Here is a 15,372-nt window from a genome sequence, read left to right as displayed (position 1 = left end):
GTCCCCGCATGCAGGCGGACCAAACAATTCCGTAAATATGCGCACACCCCGCTACGCCCGCCCGCCCGCGCCTCCCGCCTCCCGCCTCCCGCCGCTCTCGACGACATCACGACGAGCAGGCGGTTTTTGCAAGACGCCCTACGTTAGCGCGCGAATGATCAAGGCTGCAGACATGGCCCGTGCGCAACACGTCGTTTGATTCTCACGCCCGCGGCTCAGCCACAGCAGCGCAACCTTGGTTCAACCAACCCTCGTTGAACAGAGCCCCGTCAGCGCCCGCTCTCAGCTACCCACCCCCCTTTCTCTTCCACCTCCTCCTTCGTATTTACGTCACTCGCAATTCCGGGTGCGTTCAGAGACGAAGGCTTGGTTAGAGTGTTTGGTGTTGCAGAATGGCACAGCAGCCCCCGTCGACAGTGATGCCCTCCAACATGATGCCCCCGCCTGAGCAGGCCCAGGGCTCGTACTACCCCGCCGAGCCCGCTGACCTCACGGGCGGTCTGCCCATCAACCTCGACTCGCTCAGGGACGGTCCTCCAGGCAGCAAACCATTCTACCCGTACTCGACGCTCATCAGGTCTGTTGAAGCAACGGCTTTTATTCAATTAGCATCGTGTGATAACATCTGAGGATAGATACGCGATAAAAGGATCGCCAAACCAGAAGCTACTGCTTGAAGATATATATTATGCTATCGAGTCGCGCGTACGTCGAATTTTCCTAACAATCCTTGCTGCGATTAGCGTTTTGGCTGACACGTAAGCCTAGTTTCCCTATTTCCGAACGGCTCCCTCAGGCTGGAAGGTGGGTGATCCCGAATTTCTCTTGATCGCGATGTGAGGGTCATACGCGAGTCGAGGAGACGCGTCGCAGCCTCGACGCGTACCGCGATGTTGATATTTGATTGTGTTCATGTTTGTTTTGCCCTGGGGCAAACACAAAGCTCGATCACTATCCCCGCATGCGGCCGTCGCGCCCTCGCCTCTGGCTCTGCCTTGCCTCCCTATACAATCTTTTCAAAATGCCATGCTAACTAGGCGTCGTTAATGTAGAACTCTGTTCGACACAACCTATCGCTGAACCCGTGCTTCGAGAAGGTGCCCCGCCCACTGACAGATCGTGGGAAGGGCTCCTACTGGACGGTGAACGACAACGTCGACCCGCGTACGGGTGTGCATCGTGTGCGCAAGAAGAAGCCCAAGAGTGGGCGGCGTAAGGGTACATCGGAGGAGCCGCAGGACGTTGACTATCATCCCTCCGAAGGCTTCGCTGGAGACCCTCATGGTCATCCTGGCTTTGTCCCGCCCCCGCCTATGCATCCCGATGAAGCTGGACCAAGCAGACAGCCGCCATATCCTATGTACCCTCCGCCACCGTACGTTACTGGCCAACCAATGCCGTAGATGTTTGCTCACGAAATACCCAACAGAGGCTTTGATCCCCATTTCGCCATGATGCCTCCTCCCGCGGAGGGCATGCCACGGTACCCCCCAGCGATCCCCATTACGCCTGATGGGACGTACGAGGTAGACGAAAACGGGAACATCAACTGGCGGCTCTCATGGCACAAAGAGCTTGGGCACCTGCAGCAAATCACGGCTGAGCAGGAGAAGAACGGCGTCGCTGAGGAATGGTATCAGGCGATGCTCTTCCGGTTGCGGATGAGCCTCTGGGGCCCGCCGCCGCCGCCGCCTCCTGGTCCCGGTGCTCCTGGTTACGCCCAACAGCAGAACATGCATGGTGGCATGCAGCCTCAGTCGGAAGAAGAGCCACAGCAGTGAGGAAAGGGTAGATCAGTTGATGGAGCACTGTACAGCTTGACGATGGGATCGTGGCGCACGGTGTGAGTGAAATAGGGAGATGCTGGTTGGCTGGAGGGACGGAGAGGTTGTACAGGAAGGCAGGACGTGCCGACGTCGATCGCACCACTGCGTTCGAAGCCGAAGAATGGCGCGGACACGGAGATATGATTTCAGATTGGCTTTATCGTACCTTTGGCTGCTTGCATTTCGTTGATTCACTGAGTTATTTTCTTGGTATTGCTAATTCCTGCAGTATGATTGGCTGAGCGTTGCTTCGAAACATAAGGCTGTATACAGGCGATGCGATGGTGTTTCCCAGGTGTTGGCTAAGATGAAGGACTGTCTGTATTTGCTCTGAAGCTAGACTCCTGCGGGCTATGCATTATTCAGAAGGGAGATATTTTGATTGATGTACGTTTAGGTATGGGGAAGTCGTCATTGGCCTGAAGTGATGGCTTTCCTGGGGAAAGCTTCCAAACTCCAGAGGTCTCGTTGGGTTAGTGAAGCAATGGCATGGAGCTTTCGGACAAACAACGCAGACAGCTACGTGCTGTACTTACTCTAAGATTTTTGGGAACCGTATTCTAAGCCGCCAGTGTGCTGTAAGCAGGTGCGTTTGTCAGTCACCGACGCTGATTTGTAAGTCCAAGTAAAGGCCGAGACTTTCGAGCACGGTAATCTCAATTCCAGAAGCCTCAACACTATTATTTTTAGGGATCCCTGTGCTCACGCACACGGGCGCTACCACGCGATGAGCTCGGTACCGCGCAGATTGTCGTGGAGGACCGCGTCGACCGCGCCGTACGGGGTCTGGTGAGATGAGACGGATCAGGCTCACGGGCTCCTTTTGCAATGAAGGGCCATCGATTCGCTCTTTGGCCCGAGGGAACGGAGAAAAGCCGATAGTCCGAGCCCCGATGGGGTGTGTCGGAGTTCGGGTGGGGGAATGAGAATGGGTATGAGTGGGAGGCAGCTGGCTGGGAAGGAAGACGGTGATCAAAGGAAGGCAAACGATGGGGAGATGGGGGTTAGTCAGCGCGGGATACTTAATCAGATAGACACGACCGCCCTGTCCGTTCTCCCCAGCTCACCCCCTTCTGACTCTGCTGCACAGCACAATTTGAATACCACTCCCGCACTTCATTTTCCTTGTCAGTCCGGCAAATAGCCAGCGGAGCACACCATCACCCGTCATCCATTCATCCATCAACAACAATGGCTCCCACCGCTGTTTACTCCAACTCCCCCATCATGGCCCTCGAGAACGAGAAGCTCTCCCTCGACGCCGACTTCCCCGTTCCCAAGCCCACCGGCCCCGTCCTCGCCGTCGGCTCTCTCGCAACCGCCCAGGATGGCCAATACCAGTCCATCGTCACTTCCCTCGACCAAGAGAGCGACAGGTCAGTGGAGAAGCAGATGCTTGACCGCCTCATCGATGGTGGTGTGTACCTTCCTCTACCCCCTTCCTCCGGCACATATCTGATAACCCGCTTCGCTTAGCTACCACACTAGCACCTTCGACATACGCTGCTGTCCACGTCGTCCTTTCTCCCGCCGAGTATGAGAGGCTCATGCCCTCTATTGGATCCGTCCTTACCCAGCTCCTTGCTGGCCTCACGCCACTTGGCACCCTTCACCTCCTCAACCTCACCTCTGGCCTCCTTTCCCTCCCCACCGAGCTTAGCCTCGTCGGCTTCACCATTCTCTCTTCTCTCCCCGAGAGTGGTACCATCATTGCTCAAAAGCCCGCACCAGCTACTTCATCGGCAGCCCTCCCTCTCCGGAAGAAGGCCGACCCCACACGAAAGAGCACGAAGAAGGCCCTTTGGGCACTCAGCGCCCCCGGTACTCCCTCCATCGATGCCGAAGCTCTTCTGACTGCCTCCGACCGCGCCCGCCCCGCTGCATGTGAGCCTGCCACCGCTAGCGGCCCAAGGCGGAAGAAGGCGTGCAAGAACTGCTCGTGCGGCCTCGCCGAGCTCGAAGCGGAGGAGGAAAGGACTGGCAAGGTCGTCCTCCTCGACGGCGAGGGCGCAGTTGAGATTGGCGCCGGTGCCGACGAGCAGGAGCGGTTGCGTGCTGCAGCTGCGGGTGCCCCCAAGGCGACAAGCAGCTGTGGGAACTGCTTCCTCGGCGACGCCTTCCGCTGCGCGAGCTGTCCGTACCTCGGTCTCCCCGCGTTCAAACCCGGTGAGAAGGTCGAGATCAACCTCGGGGACGACGACATCTGAGCGATGACGCCGTTGTTGCTGTTGCGGTAGACGCTGTTAGTGGATGGAGAGTACTCTACATCGACGGGACTAGCGGTCTGGTCTCCCTCTTGACTCCTGGATTGGAATAAAATGTATTTCTTTCTTGTTTTTTGGTATGTAGATACTGTATTCCTTTAATATACTATGTATGCACATAACATCACCTAGGTTCCCAAGTCCAACATCTGAGATTGGCTCGTACGTCACCGTCTGAAAAGGCTAAACTTTGATTTGGTCCCGGGTGGCGCGGACTTGATTAGTGTTGGAACTTCGAAGGGCGAGTGTTGCGCAAGTGTCGCGTGCGCACCGATGCCAGAAACGCCACCATGGTGGTAATAATGGCAGCACACTGAGTGCCTCAGGCTTCTTATTGCTAATATTAGATAAACAAGGCCCTCTGGGCGAGCCTGGATCCAAATCGTGCGTGTCGAGTGTGCCCGTCGTCGCTTTCTCCAACGTGAGAGGAGCGTGCTCGGACCAAGTGCATGGATTGTCAATCATACATTGGCCTACTACAACGACAAGCTAAAGTACGAATTTGCAGATAGATTGGCACGAAGGAAATTAGAGGGTGGAGACGTAGTAGTAACAATGAAAAACAGTCAGCAGGGAAGTATGCATTGAACGTCAAAGATTGATAAACGCGGAAGAGCTAGTAGCGTGAACGGAGCGAGAAGATCTACCTGGAGTAATTCGAACCGAACTTTCGTGCGCAGCTGTCTGTTCTCTGTGACTTCAGATCTACGCAAGCGCGCGTCAACGTGAACGAGGTCCGGAACCTAGAACGCTGTCAGGACGGAAAGAGGTAGCCGATTCCGAACCGTAAACGCTCCCACGAGTCCGAATCGGGGTAAAAAATGGTAAGGCAACTCTTGGGATACACCTGTCTACCTTTGTATCCAGGAATAAAGACACTGTGGAATTGAATTAAGAACGACTTTTTATTATGAGTTTTATACTGTACTAACGGTTAATCAGACCTCCGACTGTTGAAAACCCGGTGCTCTAAAAGCTGTATGTTGGCTGTGTGTTAGATGTCTTATAGGGTTTTTCTAACCCAAGGTAATAACCTAGGTATTGAATATTGATTCGCCACGGACCACCTGTGCGAGTGGCACGATTCAGTGCCTGCGGCACAGCAGTGACAGCCATCCATTTCCAGATACATATAATGTGGGGCATATTATCTGTTCTGTGAGAATCCCCTTTGCTCCGAGTCTAGACAAGGGTGTTTGGAGTGTTGCTCGGCGCCTGGTCTCGGTGAATCTTGCATGTTGACAGCAGCTTGACCAACCGCTTCGCCGTCATTGGCAGAAACTTGACCGATCAGAACGAAGGCGTTATATTGATATGGGGCCTGAACTGGTAGCTTGCCGCTGGTCTGGACGTGTAGCCCTAGCCCAGCCATCCGTATATGTATCACTGTTGTGGTAATAACAGTAAAGAGAGCGACCCTGAACTATCAGTTGACGGTGACCGGCGACCCTCATAATTAACCCTTCAAGCAAAAGAAACAAAACCAGTGTCCATTCTATAGTATGTATAAGTTGGAAGGAACCAGTATTTCGATGGAGAGATCGTTCACTGTGACATCTACATGGAAGATCATATTTCTAGCGTAAGATCACCACTGGTAAATGCTGTTGCAGCCCGGCTTGGCAAGATCCAGGCCACCTCGAAGTAAAGGAGCCAGAATCTGCCCCAAGACAATGGTATTCTGAACGATGGACTCGACGTCGTGGGGTGTCACGCGGCCATACCATACGCTCGCTCCGCGCGGGGTATATATCTAAGTGTAAAGTCAATACGCCAATTGGAGGAAGAGAAACGGAAAGCTGCAGACGTACAATACAATTTCCAGCAAACTTGTGCCCTCCAATGTGAGAGCTCTTGATGATGAGCACCCTGTGCTCGCTCTGGTGTGCCTTGAGTTGCTCCTCGAGCGCGGCTTCGTCGCTATCGGTGTCCTCTATCGAAGGCGTATGCGAGAGGTCTTCGAGCTGGGTATGCGCCTCCCACCCTTCTTTCTCAAGATACTGGACAAATGCTACAAAAAAAGTAAACGTCAGGATTCTTTGCAGGACGAAGCTAGTTGAGATGGTAGCCGTACTCTTTTCTAGAATAGGAGCAGAGATGTGGCACCTCTTGTCACGCCGTTTGTGCGAGCCTATGAGAAAACGGATCTATGTCAGTGGAGCAGATAAATTCTGGTAATCAGTTGACGCACAGAGCAAGATCAGACAAGAATACGGAAGGATCCACGACTTGAGCTCAGAGGCTTCCTGCTTTGAACCTGCGCGCCGACAGTCGGGATCTAGTGCAGTCTTCCAAAGCTGCTCGGCACCGGGGAGCGAGTGCGGGACACCCGCCACAACTTTAAAGTCCGGAAGAACGATGACAGACTCCTGAGTGTGGTCATCGCAGAATGTCTTATGGCTCGCATTAAGAATCGACAGCCGTGTGGCCTCGTCCTGGGCGAAGACACCGGGAATGCCGGAGCCGCCGCCCTTGCGTTTGTGTTTATGCCCTTTGCCAAGCGCACTGTCGGCCTCGGACAAATAGTAGGCGAGAGTGCCATAGGCGCTTGTAACCTCCCTTTCCCAGTCACTTTTCCTGGTCGACACCAGAACCTGAATGCTCGTTTTCAAGTTACACTGGAAGAAAATGTATGACACCCACCTGGCGGCGGTAGGGCTTCACGGAGCCGAGCATGTCGGAATCCATGTTGACGTCGATACGTTTGGAAAAATCGTCATGGTCTATAGCGGTTTAATAAGCTGTACGTTCAGAGCCTACATGCCTTGACCTACCTTCGCAGGGATCGGCACAGTTTCTACAGTCAGCGGAAGTGACAGGGATCGAAGCAGCCTGCAGGTTTTCAAAAACCTGTTGCGCGTCGCCGGGCACACGGCCAGTGACAATGGCTCTCAACTTTCCAAAGGCGCTCATAACGGTGTGTAGGTAAGAGGGGAGGCAGGCAGGCAAGGGAGTGGAACGCGGTGATGCCGTATGAGTCCATATCCTAGCCTTTATCTGATAACTCTCCGTCGTAATCGCGCACGGTGGCTGTTCCTTAGTCAGTCAGCATCCGACGCAGCATCAAAAATGCTGGGAAACTGCTGACATGCTGGGAAGATATTGACCGATGCAAAGTCCGGCAACATGACGCGCAAGTTTCGGCGAGTCAGCAAGATGTGAAAAGCAGACAGAGTGTGCATAAGATATTATTAAAACTGATGCTTGTCTATAGTGAGATCAAAGTTGCCCTGCTGCGAGCATGCGCCGCAGTCATGTTAACATTTGACCAACCAACCATGTCGTCGCGAATCGGCATTTCAACTTCGGCATTGGGTTTGGCACAACGCCATGGTTCACGTTCAGAACGTAAACAGCGGTGTTTGCTGTGGAGTGCTGCGCCTATTGAAGGTAAGTGTCAGTGAACCGAATAGCATGGCATTGCTAGCGTACCTATTGACTAGAGCGAGCGTGCTCCTTCGCGTCTTCGTCTACCTGCCGCCGTACCCGGCCCGCATTCTCCTTCAGCACCTCCCAAGACGGCTGGCCCTTCGCATTCGTGCCCAACAACGCCTCGCGCACACGACGCATTCTCTCTTGCGGGCTCTCCTTCCACGCCGCGCCCATAGCGCTTGCAAAAATCGACGTGTCCTCCCCGAGGTCGGTCCTTTCATCAATGTTCGTTAGGAACTTTGGTGCTTCCTTGCGCTTTTGTATAATGCTGGCGAGGGCATTGTATTCAGCGTCCTTGTTAGTCTGCGATATTTGGCTGCCGAATGCCATGGATTGTTTGGGGGCAAACGTCTCGTCGATGACGTTCTCGAGGTTTTCGGGAGATATGAACCGGTCGCTCTGGTGGTAAATGGAGATGAGAGCGCGCATTTTGGCGTCATGCCGAGCTTTGGCTTTAGAGGAGGCGAGCCTCTTCGCAGTGAGACCAAGCGTTGGCAGTCTCGACGGACCAGCGACCGGTGTGAGCATCGTGCAAGGCGGAACAGGTCTAAGAGCTGCACTCGTCTGCGCTCCGTGTAACGACGCGACGTGAGAAAGAGTGCCGTTTATGTTATAAGCCCCTGATTGAGGCAGGAAGATCCAAGAACCACCCCACATTCTCAGTACACGACGAATATATTTAAACAAAATTATAGCGTGACGAAACATTCTTCATGATTACAGGCGGGCCTTCATCCCGGCCTTCTCCCAAACAGCCTTCTCCTTCTCCTTCAGCTCAGCGGCACGCCTATGAAGCTCGGGGGCACGTTTCAGCTCCCTTTGTCCAATCTGTTGAAGGTGGACCTAAAACCGAAGGTTTAACAACCCGTCCAGTCAGTTAAAATAAAGGATGACTCACAGCGTCGGGTCCCTGGAGATAAAGAGGAAACGAAAACATCAGTAAAGCACCTAAAAACCCTAACGAGCACACAAACATCTGCGAAGCGCAAGGTCCTCAGCTGTGCGTAGGCACTTGCAAGGGGCTGGTCTTGACTGAGACCTTCGGCACCGAAGGCTTGCATGGCGCGGTCGACGACGGTGCAAGCCATAGAAGGAACAACAAACTTTGCGGAATGTGAGCACGGGTCCAGATGGCATGGCATAGCTAATGTACCTTTGCAATGCCAATTTCCTTCAAGGCACCCTTCGCCATGTGCTTGTCAATCTGTCTGCTGTGAGTATGCCATCATAATCTGGAACAAAGATTTCGTACCTGCACAGCAGCGCTCAGGACGAGCAGCCGTGCGGCTTCGATGTCGGCACGGGATTGTGCGATTTCTGAGATGACTGTGCCGTGTTGGTACAAGAATTTACCAAAGGTCTTTCTGTTGGGGTCAGTCACCCGCTGGATCATCAAGTCCAATGCCACGGACGCGCAGCCGATGGACCTCATGCAATGGTGAATACGACCTGGGCTAAGAAGGAGCATTAGTCGATGTCAGGCATTTAAAGAGGCAATACGATTCACCCCAAACGACCTTGAATGATCTGAAAGAGACAAGATGAGACGGGGAAAGTATTGCGAGCCCAGAGAGCATACCTCGAAGCCTCGTCCCCAGCCGAGCACAAGGTTTGACAAGGGCACACGGACGTTATCATAGATAACCTCACAGTGGCCCTCGGGCGCGTCGTCATAGCCGAACACCTCCATGGGGCGGATGACCTTGACCCCAGGTGCGTCAGCAGGGACGATGACGACGCTTTGCTGGCGGTAGCTGTCAGCGTTGTCGGGGTCGCTCTTGCCCATGACGAGATGGAGTTTCGTCCGCGGGTCACCGGCGCCACTGATCCACCTGTATCGCGAGAGTTGAGCGAACGTGGGCGGAGATGAAGGCAGCTAAAACTCACCATTTGTGGCCGTTGATGACAATCTCGTTCCCCTCCCTCCTGATAGAGGTCTTGATGTTCTTGGCGTCAGACGAGGCCACTAGACTAAGATCAGAATAGCGAGGTGCATGCAGGGCTGTATTCACTCACCAAACCTTTCGGTCATGGCGAAGGCAGACCGAATCTTGCCGTCAAGGAGAGGCTCAAGCCATTGTTTCTGCTGCTCTGGAGTACCATATCTAGCAAGCACCTCTGAGGAAACTTCCTTCAACAAAACAATGTGATGTTTAATTATTGTGCGATGCTCACCCATATTTCCAGTGTCAGGGGCTGCACAGTTCAGCGCTTCAGAAGCCATATGTCCACCACGGCCCAAAATCTCGGCCATAACAGCATACTAGTCCCCAAATACGAACTGTCAGAAGAGCTTCACATGGAAATACCCAGTTCTACGAGAGGACACACCTCAAGGTTTGACAAGGGGACACCGTACTTAGGGTAGTGCGCCTTACTGAGGAACAGATTCCAGAGGCCGAGCTTGCGTGCCTTCACTTTCAGCTCCTCGATGACCGGGACCACCGTCTTCCAGCGCAGCTCAAGGTCCTTGGGGATCTGTTCATGAGCCAGCCTTTGGGCAGGCAGAATCTCATCCTATACCAAACCATTCAAGATGCCAATCAACTTGGGCTGGCGAGCGGACTGACCTTGAAGAACTGCACAAGTTTGGCAAGAGTCTCCTTGCCGAACGGGGTGAACTTGTCCTCGATCTTGCTTCCACGCGTCAGGTCTCTGTCAGGTCTAGCATACGTCAACTTACGAGGTCCCAAGAGGATTGAGAGGTAAATTCAACGACTGGATGGGACATGGCGTATAATGCGGGACAAGAATGAGTATTAATTTCTATGTAGTAGATGCGTGACGTTCCTAAGTACTCTAGTCCGGAGCAACAGAGGCTCCGGCACCCGGAAGTCCGGGGTAGCCGTTCCGTATATGGTATACTGTACACTGTCCGTCAAAGGCGCAGATTAAGACCAATGGCAACACGGAAGATGGGGTGCATAGGCAGTAGAGTAGGTAGAGGTAGAGGAAAGGCGAGAAAAATCCAGATACAACAGACGAAAGCGAGTCAAGTATGGATACACTAGATGGTCAGTACAAAATCATGCGCCAAAGCTCATTGGAAAGCCGTCCCATCACTGCTGAGCTTGGTGAGAGGAAGAGGAATGTTGGACGTTGTCATGGCTCTCGGGATGTCCATCGCCGAAGTTGAAGGGCAACTCAGGATCAAATCCAAAATTGACGTTTTCAAGGCCTTGTTGCCAAAGGGAGTCCTGATCGTGAACAGGATATCCGTTTGGGTTGTAATTTCGGATGTAATCCAGTCCGTGGAAGGGCAAACCAGGTGTTGCAAATGATGCTCCTGGAGGCGTCGTAGACAGCGTATATTGCAAATCCGACGATCCGTTGAACCAGGCGTCCATAGTAGTCGGATGGGACTCAAACCCAGTATTGAATGCCGGATTAGTCGGTGAGCTCGGCGAAAACATCTGGGGTTCTGACCCGGTGACGTCCCATGTATGCGAAGAAGAGGCAGCGAGTGGGCTTTGGTGTATCCCATAGTCGTAGTCAAATCGAGGAGATGGAACATGAAGCGGCGAAAGTGATGTGCCACTGAAAGCGTACGGAGACGCATGTGTCATTTGCGGGCTGTCTTCGAGATTGTGAGGACCCTCGACGTTCGACATGGACGGAGACGGAAGATTGCCCGAGGCAGGAGAACCATGTGGACTAGGTTTTTGACCTGTTACGGTGGGGCTACTAAGAACGCTATGGATGGAAGGATGAGGGCTTGGGAGCCCTTCACTTTCATCATGGCCTCGTTTCCGAGATGTAGATCTGTTTCTTTGGGCTAACAAAAGTTATGTCAGTCAAAAGAGGAAGAATGGGGGAAACAAAGAACATACAGTCAGTTCTGTAAGGAGCGCTCACGGGAGCACGCCTCGTTGCGCTAGGATCTCGAGAGCGGCTGATCCGCCTAGGCTTGCTTTTCATCGGCCGACTCGCGCCAGAGAATTGCGAATTTTGAGCCGAGGTTGAAACGGAGTGCCGTCGCTCAAGAAGTGCTGGTGCCACGGGCGGAGGCATTGTCTGCTTCCTCACGGCATCATCCGCCGTGGTAATAAGTTCGTTTAACAACTCCTTGCACTTCCGGGCACCCGGCCAGTGACCCTCCCAAGCCTCCAGCGGTCGCAGGCAAGTCCGAACCTCGTCCATAGCAGCCGGTGCAGCTTTAGGATCACTGTGCATGGCGTAAAGCAGTACGATTACAGCGGAGCTAAAGAGATGTTGGATGAAGAAGGACAAGTGGTGAGATGGGGGTACAACTTGGTTGATCGTTACGGAGAGGCGGATGCAAGCACGAGCTGAGGTCATTGCTTTCGCCGTGGAGGAAAGGGAAGTAAGCTCGTTCCTTTTGACCGGCAAGAAGTTGCGATGCAAAGCCGTGTGCACGGAGTAGTAGTGACTGCAGAGGACGGCGCCCATCGAATATTGCTGCTCATTGGCCGGTGCAGTCTTAAAGGCAGCCGGTAATTCCTCAAACCACTGGGTGAGTTCAGCATCCAGAACATCGACACGGCGTTGAAGATCCGTTTTCTTCTCTGGCTCAAGGACATCCTTGTAGTTGTCGATGGCATAGACTTGCCGAAGGACACGACCGCAAATCTGGTAGAGTCGGATAAGGAACAATGTGCCAGACATAAGGGATGGCTGCTTCTGGTCCACAGGGTTTCCATTGAAATATGCAGGTAATGCTTCGTCGTCCACATCAACTGGAAACTCAGCGTCACAGTCGGAATCCTCAACGCCGAGGGGGCGGCCAAGAGCAAGAGCAAGCATACGGTCCAATGCGTAGACAGACCACCAGACCTTTTTGCGCGTTTCCTTCTCAATTACAGGCGCATTCAATCGCCTAGAAGAACGCTAACAATAAACCCTCAGCAAAGAGTATTGCTGACGTCATGGAGAACGAACGTACATGAAGCCCTAAATCTTGGGCGGAACGCACTGCTTGTCCTACCAACAGCCAGGCCTGCGGCAAGCAATTGACAGAGCAGAGGAATGACGACATAAGAGCGAGACTTTGGACGTGATATAACTGAATGGAAGCATGACTGATATAATGTAGAATGAGAGCTCTGTAGAGTCATGTCAGAGATCTTTCGCTGATCGACGAAAACAACTTACCTTTCGTAGTAAATCATGCCCATACCACCGTCATCCGACGTTTCCCCGTGAAGACGAGGATCGTCAACGAACCTCGCAGCGCAAGCAAAAATTGCGAAGACCACAGATGTGAAAGCTGCCTCAGCTTGGACGTAATTGACATCGCCCTTCCTTCTGTTGTTCATCAGGCTTCTGTACTTCTGCATGAAGGAAGGCTTATCCACGACAGGAAAAAGGAAGTGCAAACGGGAGAAATACGCATCCACCTGCATAAATGTTTGTTACGTGAAAAGACAGGATTCACAGGATTCACCTACCAGTTTCTCGGCCAAATCTTCGTCAGGATACTCGACTTCCTCCGCACCTGGTAAGGCATGGACTTTGCCAAAGAAGACTGAGGCTGGGAAATATAGCTTGTTGGCACTCGGTCCGGGCGCCCGCGGGTCCTCCTCCATGGGTGAGATCCGGTGAAGCGGGGGAGTGGTCATAGACCGAAACGACTGTATGAGGGACATAGTGGAGGAGCCCCCTATCCAGCGCATGTGCCCATGCTCGTCTAGAGCCAGCTGCCCAAGTGCTTCAGAGACCTCGTCCTCCATCTTGACGATCGAAGATTCTGGGGAAGACTGCTCTGCCACCTGGATTTCTGAGGCCACTTTCGAGGAGAGGGCTTGTAGTACTGCAGATGCGGGAGCCAGTCCACCATCACTTGACGTCTCTGGATTGGTGGATGCTCCGGGCACACCGGGGAGATTGAGTGAAGGGCCTAGTTGGTCGAGGACGGGAGTTATCTGAGCAAACACGGACTCCATGTGCAGCAATCTTGCTTCAAGCTCTTGCACATAGCTGTAGAACAGGTGAGGGCAAGTACGTAACCAGGAGGCCCTTAACACGTACTGTCTGCTTAAAGCCGCTCTGTCTTTGGTCTGAAGCCAGGTGCACTGGGATCCAGAGCTCTGACACTGAGAACAAGTAGGCTCGCAGCCGTCGCATTTGATCTTCTTCCGCCTGTGAGGATACGATAAGGAGCTGAGTGAAAAAGGATGATTATTAGGGTGAGACCGCAAACACACCTGCAACTCTCGCATGCTCGCCAGACTCGGCGTCGTTGGAGCTGGATTGGCTTTGTGCCAGAGTCTGTGGGAATGGATTCATCATCAACTCGTTGTTTCTTCTTGGACTGTTGTGTCATGAGAGGGTCGTCGTCTGCAAGGGGGTGTTTAGGAGAGAGCTGAAGCTGATACTGAGATGTAGCGGCCAGGTATCTCCGGTGGGTGGTCGGGTCGGCCCGATACCATGGCTGACTAAGCTTTCGCTCGTTATGGTCTTGTGGCCGGCCCTAAAACGTGTAGAACTTGGTTAGCTTCAGGTACTACTGTTCGTCGATGCACAAAGAAACGCTCACCTCTTGTTTGTGATTGTTTCCTGACATTGAGGATGCCACTGACTAGGAGGGTGGGTGCAGCGCAAGGAATAACTCATAACTTTCCCCCTTGTTTCCCTTTTAAAAGACCTCGTCGGAAATGAACATCGTCGTTCCAGCGCTTACACAGCACTCGTCGGTCAACTAGGTAACATAGCGTCCCGGACACTCTTTACCCGCAATTCTGCGTCCCTCTCGGTGAATCTTGCACCGATCTCCTACTCTACGCTCACCCCACTCTCCGTTGCACATGGGACTATAATAGGCATGTTATCTAGTTGAGGTTTCTCGCTTCTAACCTCATAACTGTAGATCATAGTTCGATTTCTCTCTCCCGATTTCTTCTCGGCGCCACGTCTACCTTTTGTTCTATGATCGGCTAAACTGTTTTTCTGCAATGGAAGTGGAGACGTCGCACAATTCTACGCGATCATTTTCACGGTTGCATGTGCTGCGTTGTACCTTTCTTTGACCGTTTGAGGCACCCGGATAGTCACAACAGGGTATCTGGGGCAACGGCCAAGATCGACGATTTGAAAGGACTCGAGTTCTCGGAAGCCTTTCGACCCCGACCGCAATGACGTTCCGGAATATTCCTGCCAAACGATTACGCTCCAATGTACAGCCCATGCAGTACGCAGCCAGGTAAATGAGGTGTGCTCACCACGTGGTATAGAGTATATTTGCCTCGAGGACTAATCGGTGACCAGTGCACCTGGCTATTCCAGGACCTTCTTGCTTGCAGGAGTCATACCAAACACGCTTTATAAGCACACACGCGATGATCTGTGGCTAATCTTACCCAATATATTCGCGCCGAGTGAACGTGTTGAAGCCGCCGGACTGGAAAATATCAAAGCGCAGAGCCCAAATGCCCGATTATGCAGGCACGGCTGGAGTGCGGTCCTGATTGGTTATGTATGATCTTGGTTTCGATAAGCCAAACTACCATTCTGAGAACTGGGACCGAAGGCATGTCACAGCTTGTGAAACTTTGCAAAGTTGTTGAACCTCCTTCTACAGCGTCTCTTTCTCACAACGCTGCGATCCTGGTCTCTGCCGAAGCTCTTTCCAATGTGCCTTGTATTCAACCATTTCCACACGGGCCGCCGTGAAACGACAGCGGAGATGAATCTTCGCGAAATCGTGACCAGACTTTCATTTTTCATTCATTCCGCAAAGTATCTACTTACTGGGCCTTCATCAAAGGCAATATCCACCTGGACCCATCTCCGGTACTAATAAACAGCGAGTCAGATTTCTTTTTGTTTGACGAAGGAAACAACGTAACATTCAGCGACTGAACAAACGCTTGGGAGTTTCACTCGAGCTACCT

The 15,372-nt window shown here is 52.8% G+C and overlaps 6 protein-coding genes across 6 annotated transcripts; 2 read left to right on the top strand and 4 right to left on the bottom strand.

The window, feature by feature from the left end:
* The first annotated feature begins 260 nt into the window (after positions 1-260).
* CONPUDRAFT_122988 (uncharacterized protein) lies at positions 261-2,139 on the top strand. Its single transcript, XM_007769798.1, has 5 exons — positions 261-577; positions 636-705; positions 769-804; positions 1,053-1,375; positions 1,430-2,139. Exons 1-5 carry the CDS (start codon positions 393-395, stop codon positions 1,779-1,781), a joined length of 966 nt encoding a protein of 321 aa, XP_007767988.1. The 5' UTR covers positions 261-392; the 3' UTR covers positions 1,782-2,139.
* Positions 2,140-3,053: 914 nt separating this feature from the next.
* Positions 3,054-4,033, top strand: CONPUDRAFT_54848 (DUF689-domain-containing protein; the record flags this gene model as incomplete). Its single annotated transcript, XM_007769233.1, has 2 exons — positions 3,054-3,243; positions 3,303-4,033. 2 exons carry the CDS (start codon positions 3,054-3,056, stop codon positions 4,031-4,033), a joined length of 921 nt encoding a protein of 306 aa, XP_007767423.1.
* A 1,525-nt stretch (positions 4,034-5,558) lies between these two features.
* Positions 5,559-7,044, bottom strand: CONPUDRAFT_103206 (uncharacterized protein). The gene is made up of 6 exons (XM_007769797.1): positions 6,865-7,044; positions 6,734-6,813; positions 6,282-6,684; positions 6,165-6,221; positions 5,902-6,101; positions 5,559-5,843 (listed from the first exon to the last, which is right to left on the bottom strand). Exons 1-6 carry the CDS (start codon positions 7,001-7,003, stop codon positions 5,679-5,681), a joined length of 1,044 nt encoding a protein of 347 aa, XP_007767987.1. The 5' UTR covers positions 7,004-7,044; the 3' UTR covers positions 5,559-5,678.
* A 143-nt stretch (positions 7,045-7,187) lies between these two features.
* CONPUDRAFT_136782 (uncharacterized protein) lies at positions 7,188-8,058 on the bottom strand. The gene is made up of 2 exons (XM_007769796.1): positions 7,523-8,058; positions 7,188-7,471 (listed from the first exon to the last, which is right to left on the bottom strand). The coding sequence occupies exon 1, from the start codon at positions 8,048-8,050 to the stop codon at positions 7,523-7,525; it is 528 nt and encodes a 175-aa protein (XP_007767986.1). The 5' UTR covers positions 8,051-8,058; the 3' UTR covers positions 7,188-7,471.
* Positions 8,059-8,125: 67 nt separating this feature from the next.
* On the bottom strand, positions 8,126-10,304 carry CONPUDRAFT_103203 (acyl-CoA dehydrogenase NM domain-like protein). The gene is made up of 13 exons (XM_007769795.1): positions 10,206-10,304; positions 10,093-10,155; positions 9,854-10,039; positions 9,698-9,785; positions 9,539-9,640; positions 9,410-9,488; positions 9,102-9,354; positions 9,030-9,049; positions 8,775-8,976; positions 8,676-8,726; positions 8,497-8,625; positions 8,421-8,432; positions 8,126-8,365 (listed from the first exon to the last, which is right to left on the bottom strand). The coding sequence occupies exons 1-13, from the start codon at positions 10,251-10,253 to the stop codon at positions 8,240-8,242; spliced, it is 1,359 nt and encodes a 452-aa protein (XP_007767985.1). The 5' UTR covers positions 10,254-10,304; the 3' UTR covers positions 8,126-8,239.
* CONPUDRAFT_122974 (uncharacterized protein) lies at positions 10,265-13,819 on the bottom strand. Its single transcript, XM_007769794.1, has 7 exons — positions 13,687-13,819; positions 13,511-13,621; positions 12,931-13,459; positions 12,635-12,879; positions 12,426-12,585; positions 11,353-12,370; positions 10,265-11,297 (listed from the first exon to the last, which is right to left on the bottom strand). Exons 1-7 carry the CDS (start codon positions 13,803-13,805, stop codon positions 10,582-10,584), a joined length of 2,898 nt encoding a protein of 965 aa, XP_007767984.1. The 5' UTR covers positions 13,806-13,819; the 3' UTR covers positions 10,265-10,581.
* Positions 13,820-15,372: the final 1,553 nt, after the last annotated feature.

The sequence above is a fragment of the Coniophora puteana genome (genome assembly GCF_000271625.1).
Source record: "Coniophora puteana RWD-64-598 SS2 unplaced genomic scaffold CONPUscaffold_5, whole genome shotgun sequence".
Taxonomy (NCBI): domain Eukaryota; kingdom Fungi; phylum Basidiomycota; class Agaricomycetes; order Boletales; family Coniophoraceae; genus Coniophora; species Coniophora puteana.
The sequence above is the reverse complement of the archived record's forward strand: the minus strand, read 5'-3'. Positions and strand labels throughout refer to the sequence as shown.

Bases quoted from the DNA above. Each gene is read 5' to 3' on its own strand.
- CONPUDRAFT_122988 (XM_007769798.1), top strand. From the start codon at position 393: ATGGCACAGCAGCCCCCGTCGACAGTGATGCCCTCCAACATGATGCCC. The intron at 578-635 runs GTCTGTTGAAGC...ATCTGAGGATAG, and splicing joins CCGTACTCGACGCTCATCAG to ATACGCGATAAAAGGATCGC. The intron at 805-1,052 runs GTGGGTGATCCC...TCGTTAATGTAG, and splicing joins CGGCTCCCTCAGGCTGGAAG to AACTCTGTTCGACACAACCT.
- CONPUDRAFT_103206 (XM_007769797.1), bottom strand. From the start codon at position 7,003: ATGAGCGCCTTTGGAAAGTTGAGAGCCATTGTCACTGGCCGTGTGCCC. The intron at 6,685-6,733 runs GTGGGTGTCATA...ACGAGCATTCAG, and splicing joins TGAAGCCCTACCGCCGCCAG to GTTCTGGTGTCGACCAGGAA. The intron at 6,222-6,281 runs GTGCGTCAACTG...GTTTTCTCATAG, and splicing joins TTCTTGTCTGATCTTGCTCT to GCTCGCACAAACGGCGTGAC.
- CONPUDRAFT_136782 (XM_007769796.1), bottom strand. From the start codon at position 8,050: ATGCTCACACCGGTCGCTGGTCCGTCGAGACTGCCAACGCTTGGTCTC.
- CONPUDRAFT_103203 (XM_007769795.1), bottom strand. From the start codon at position 10,253: ATGTCCCATCCAGTCGTTGAATTTACCTCTCAATCCTCTTGGGACCTC. The intron at 9,786-9,853 runs GTGTGTCCTCTC...TTTGGGGACTAG, and splicing joins TCCCCTTGTCAAACCTTGAG to TATGCTGTTATGGCCGAGAT. The intron at 8,977-9,029 runs GTGAATCGTATT...GCTCCTTCTTAG, and splicing joins ATCATTCAAGGTCGTTTGGG to CCCAGGTCGTATTCACCATT.
- CONPUDRAFT_122974 (XM_007769794.1), bottom strand. From the start codon at position 13,805: ATGACACAACAGTCCAAGAAGAAACAACGAGTTGATGATGAATCCATT. The intron at 13,460-13,510 runs GTACGTGTTAAG...CCTGTTCTACAG, and splicing joins AGAGCGGCTTTAAGCAGACA to CTATGTGCAAGAGCTTGAAG. The intron at 12,371-12,425 runs GTACGTTCGTTC...GTTTATTGTTAG, and splicing joins CCCAAGATTTAGGGCTTCAT to CGTTCTTCTAGGCGATTGAA.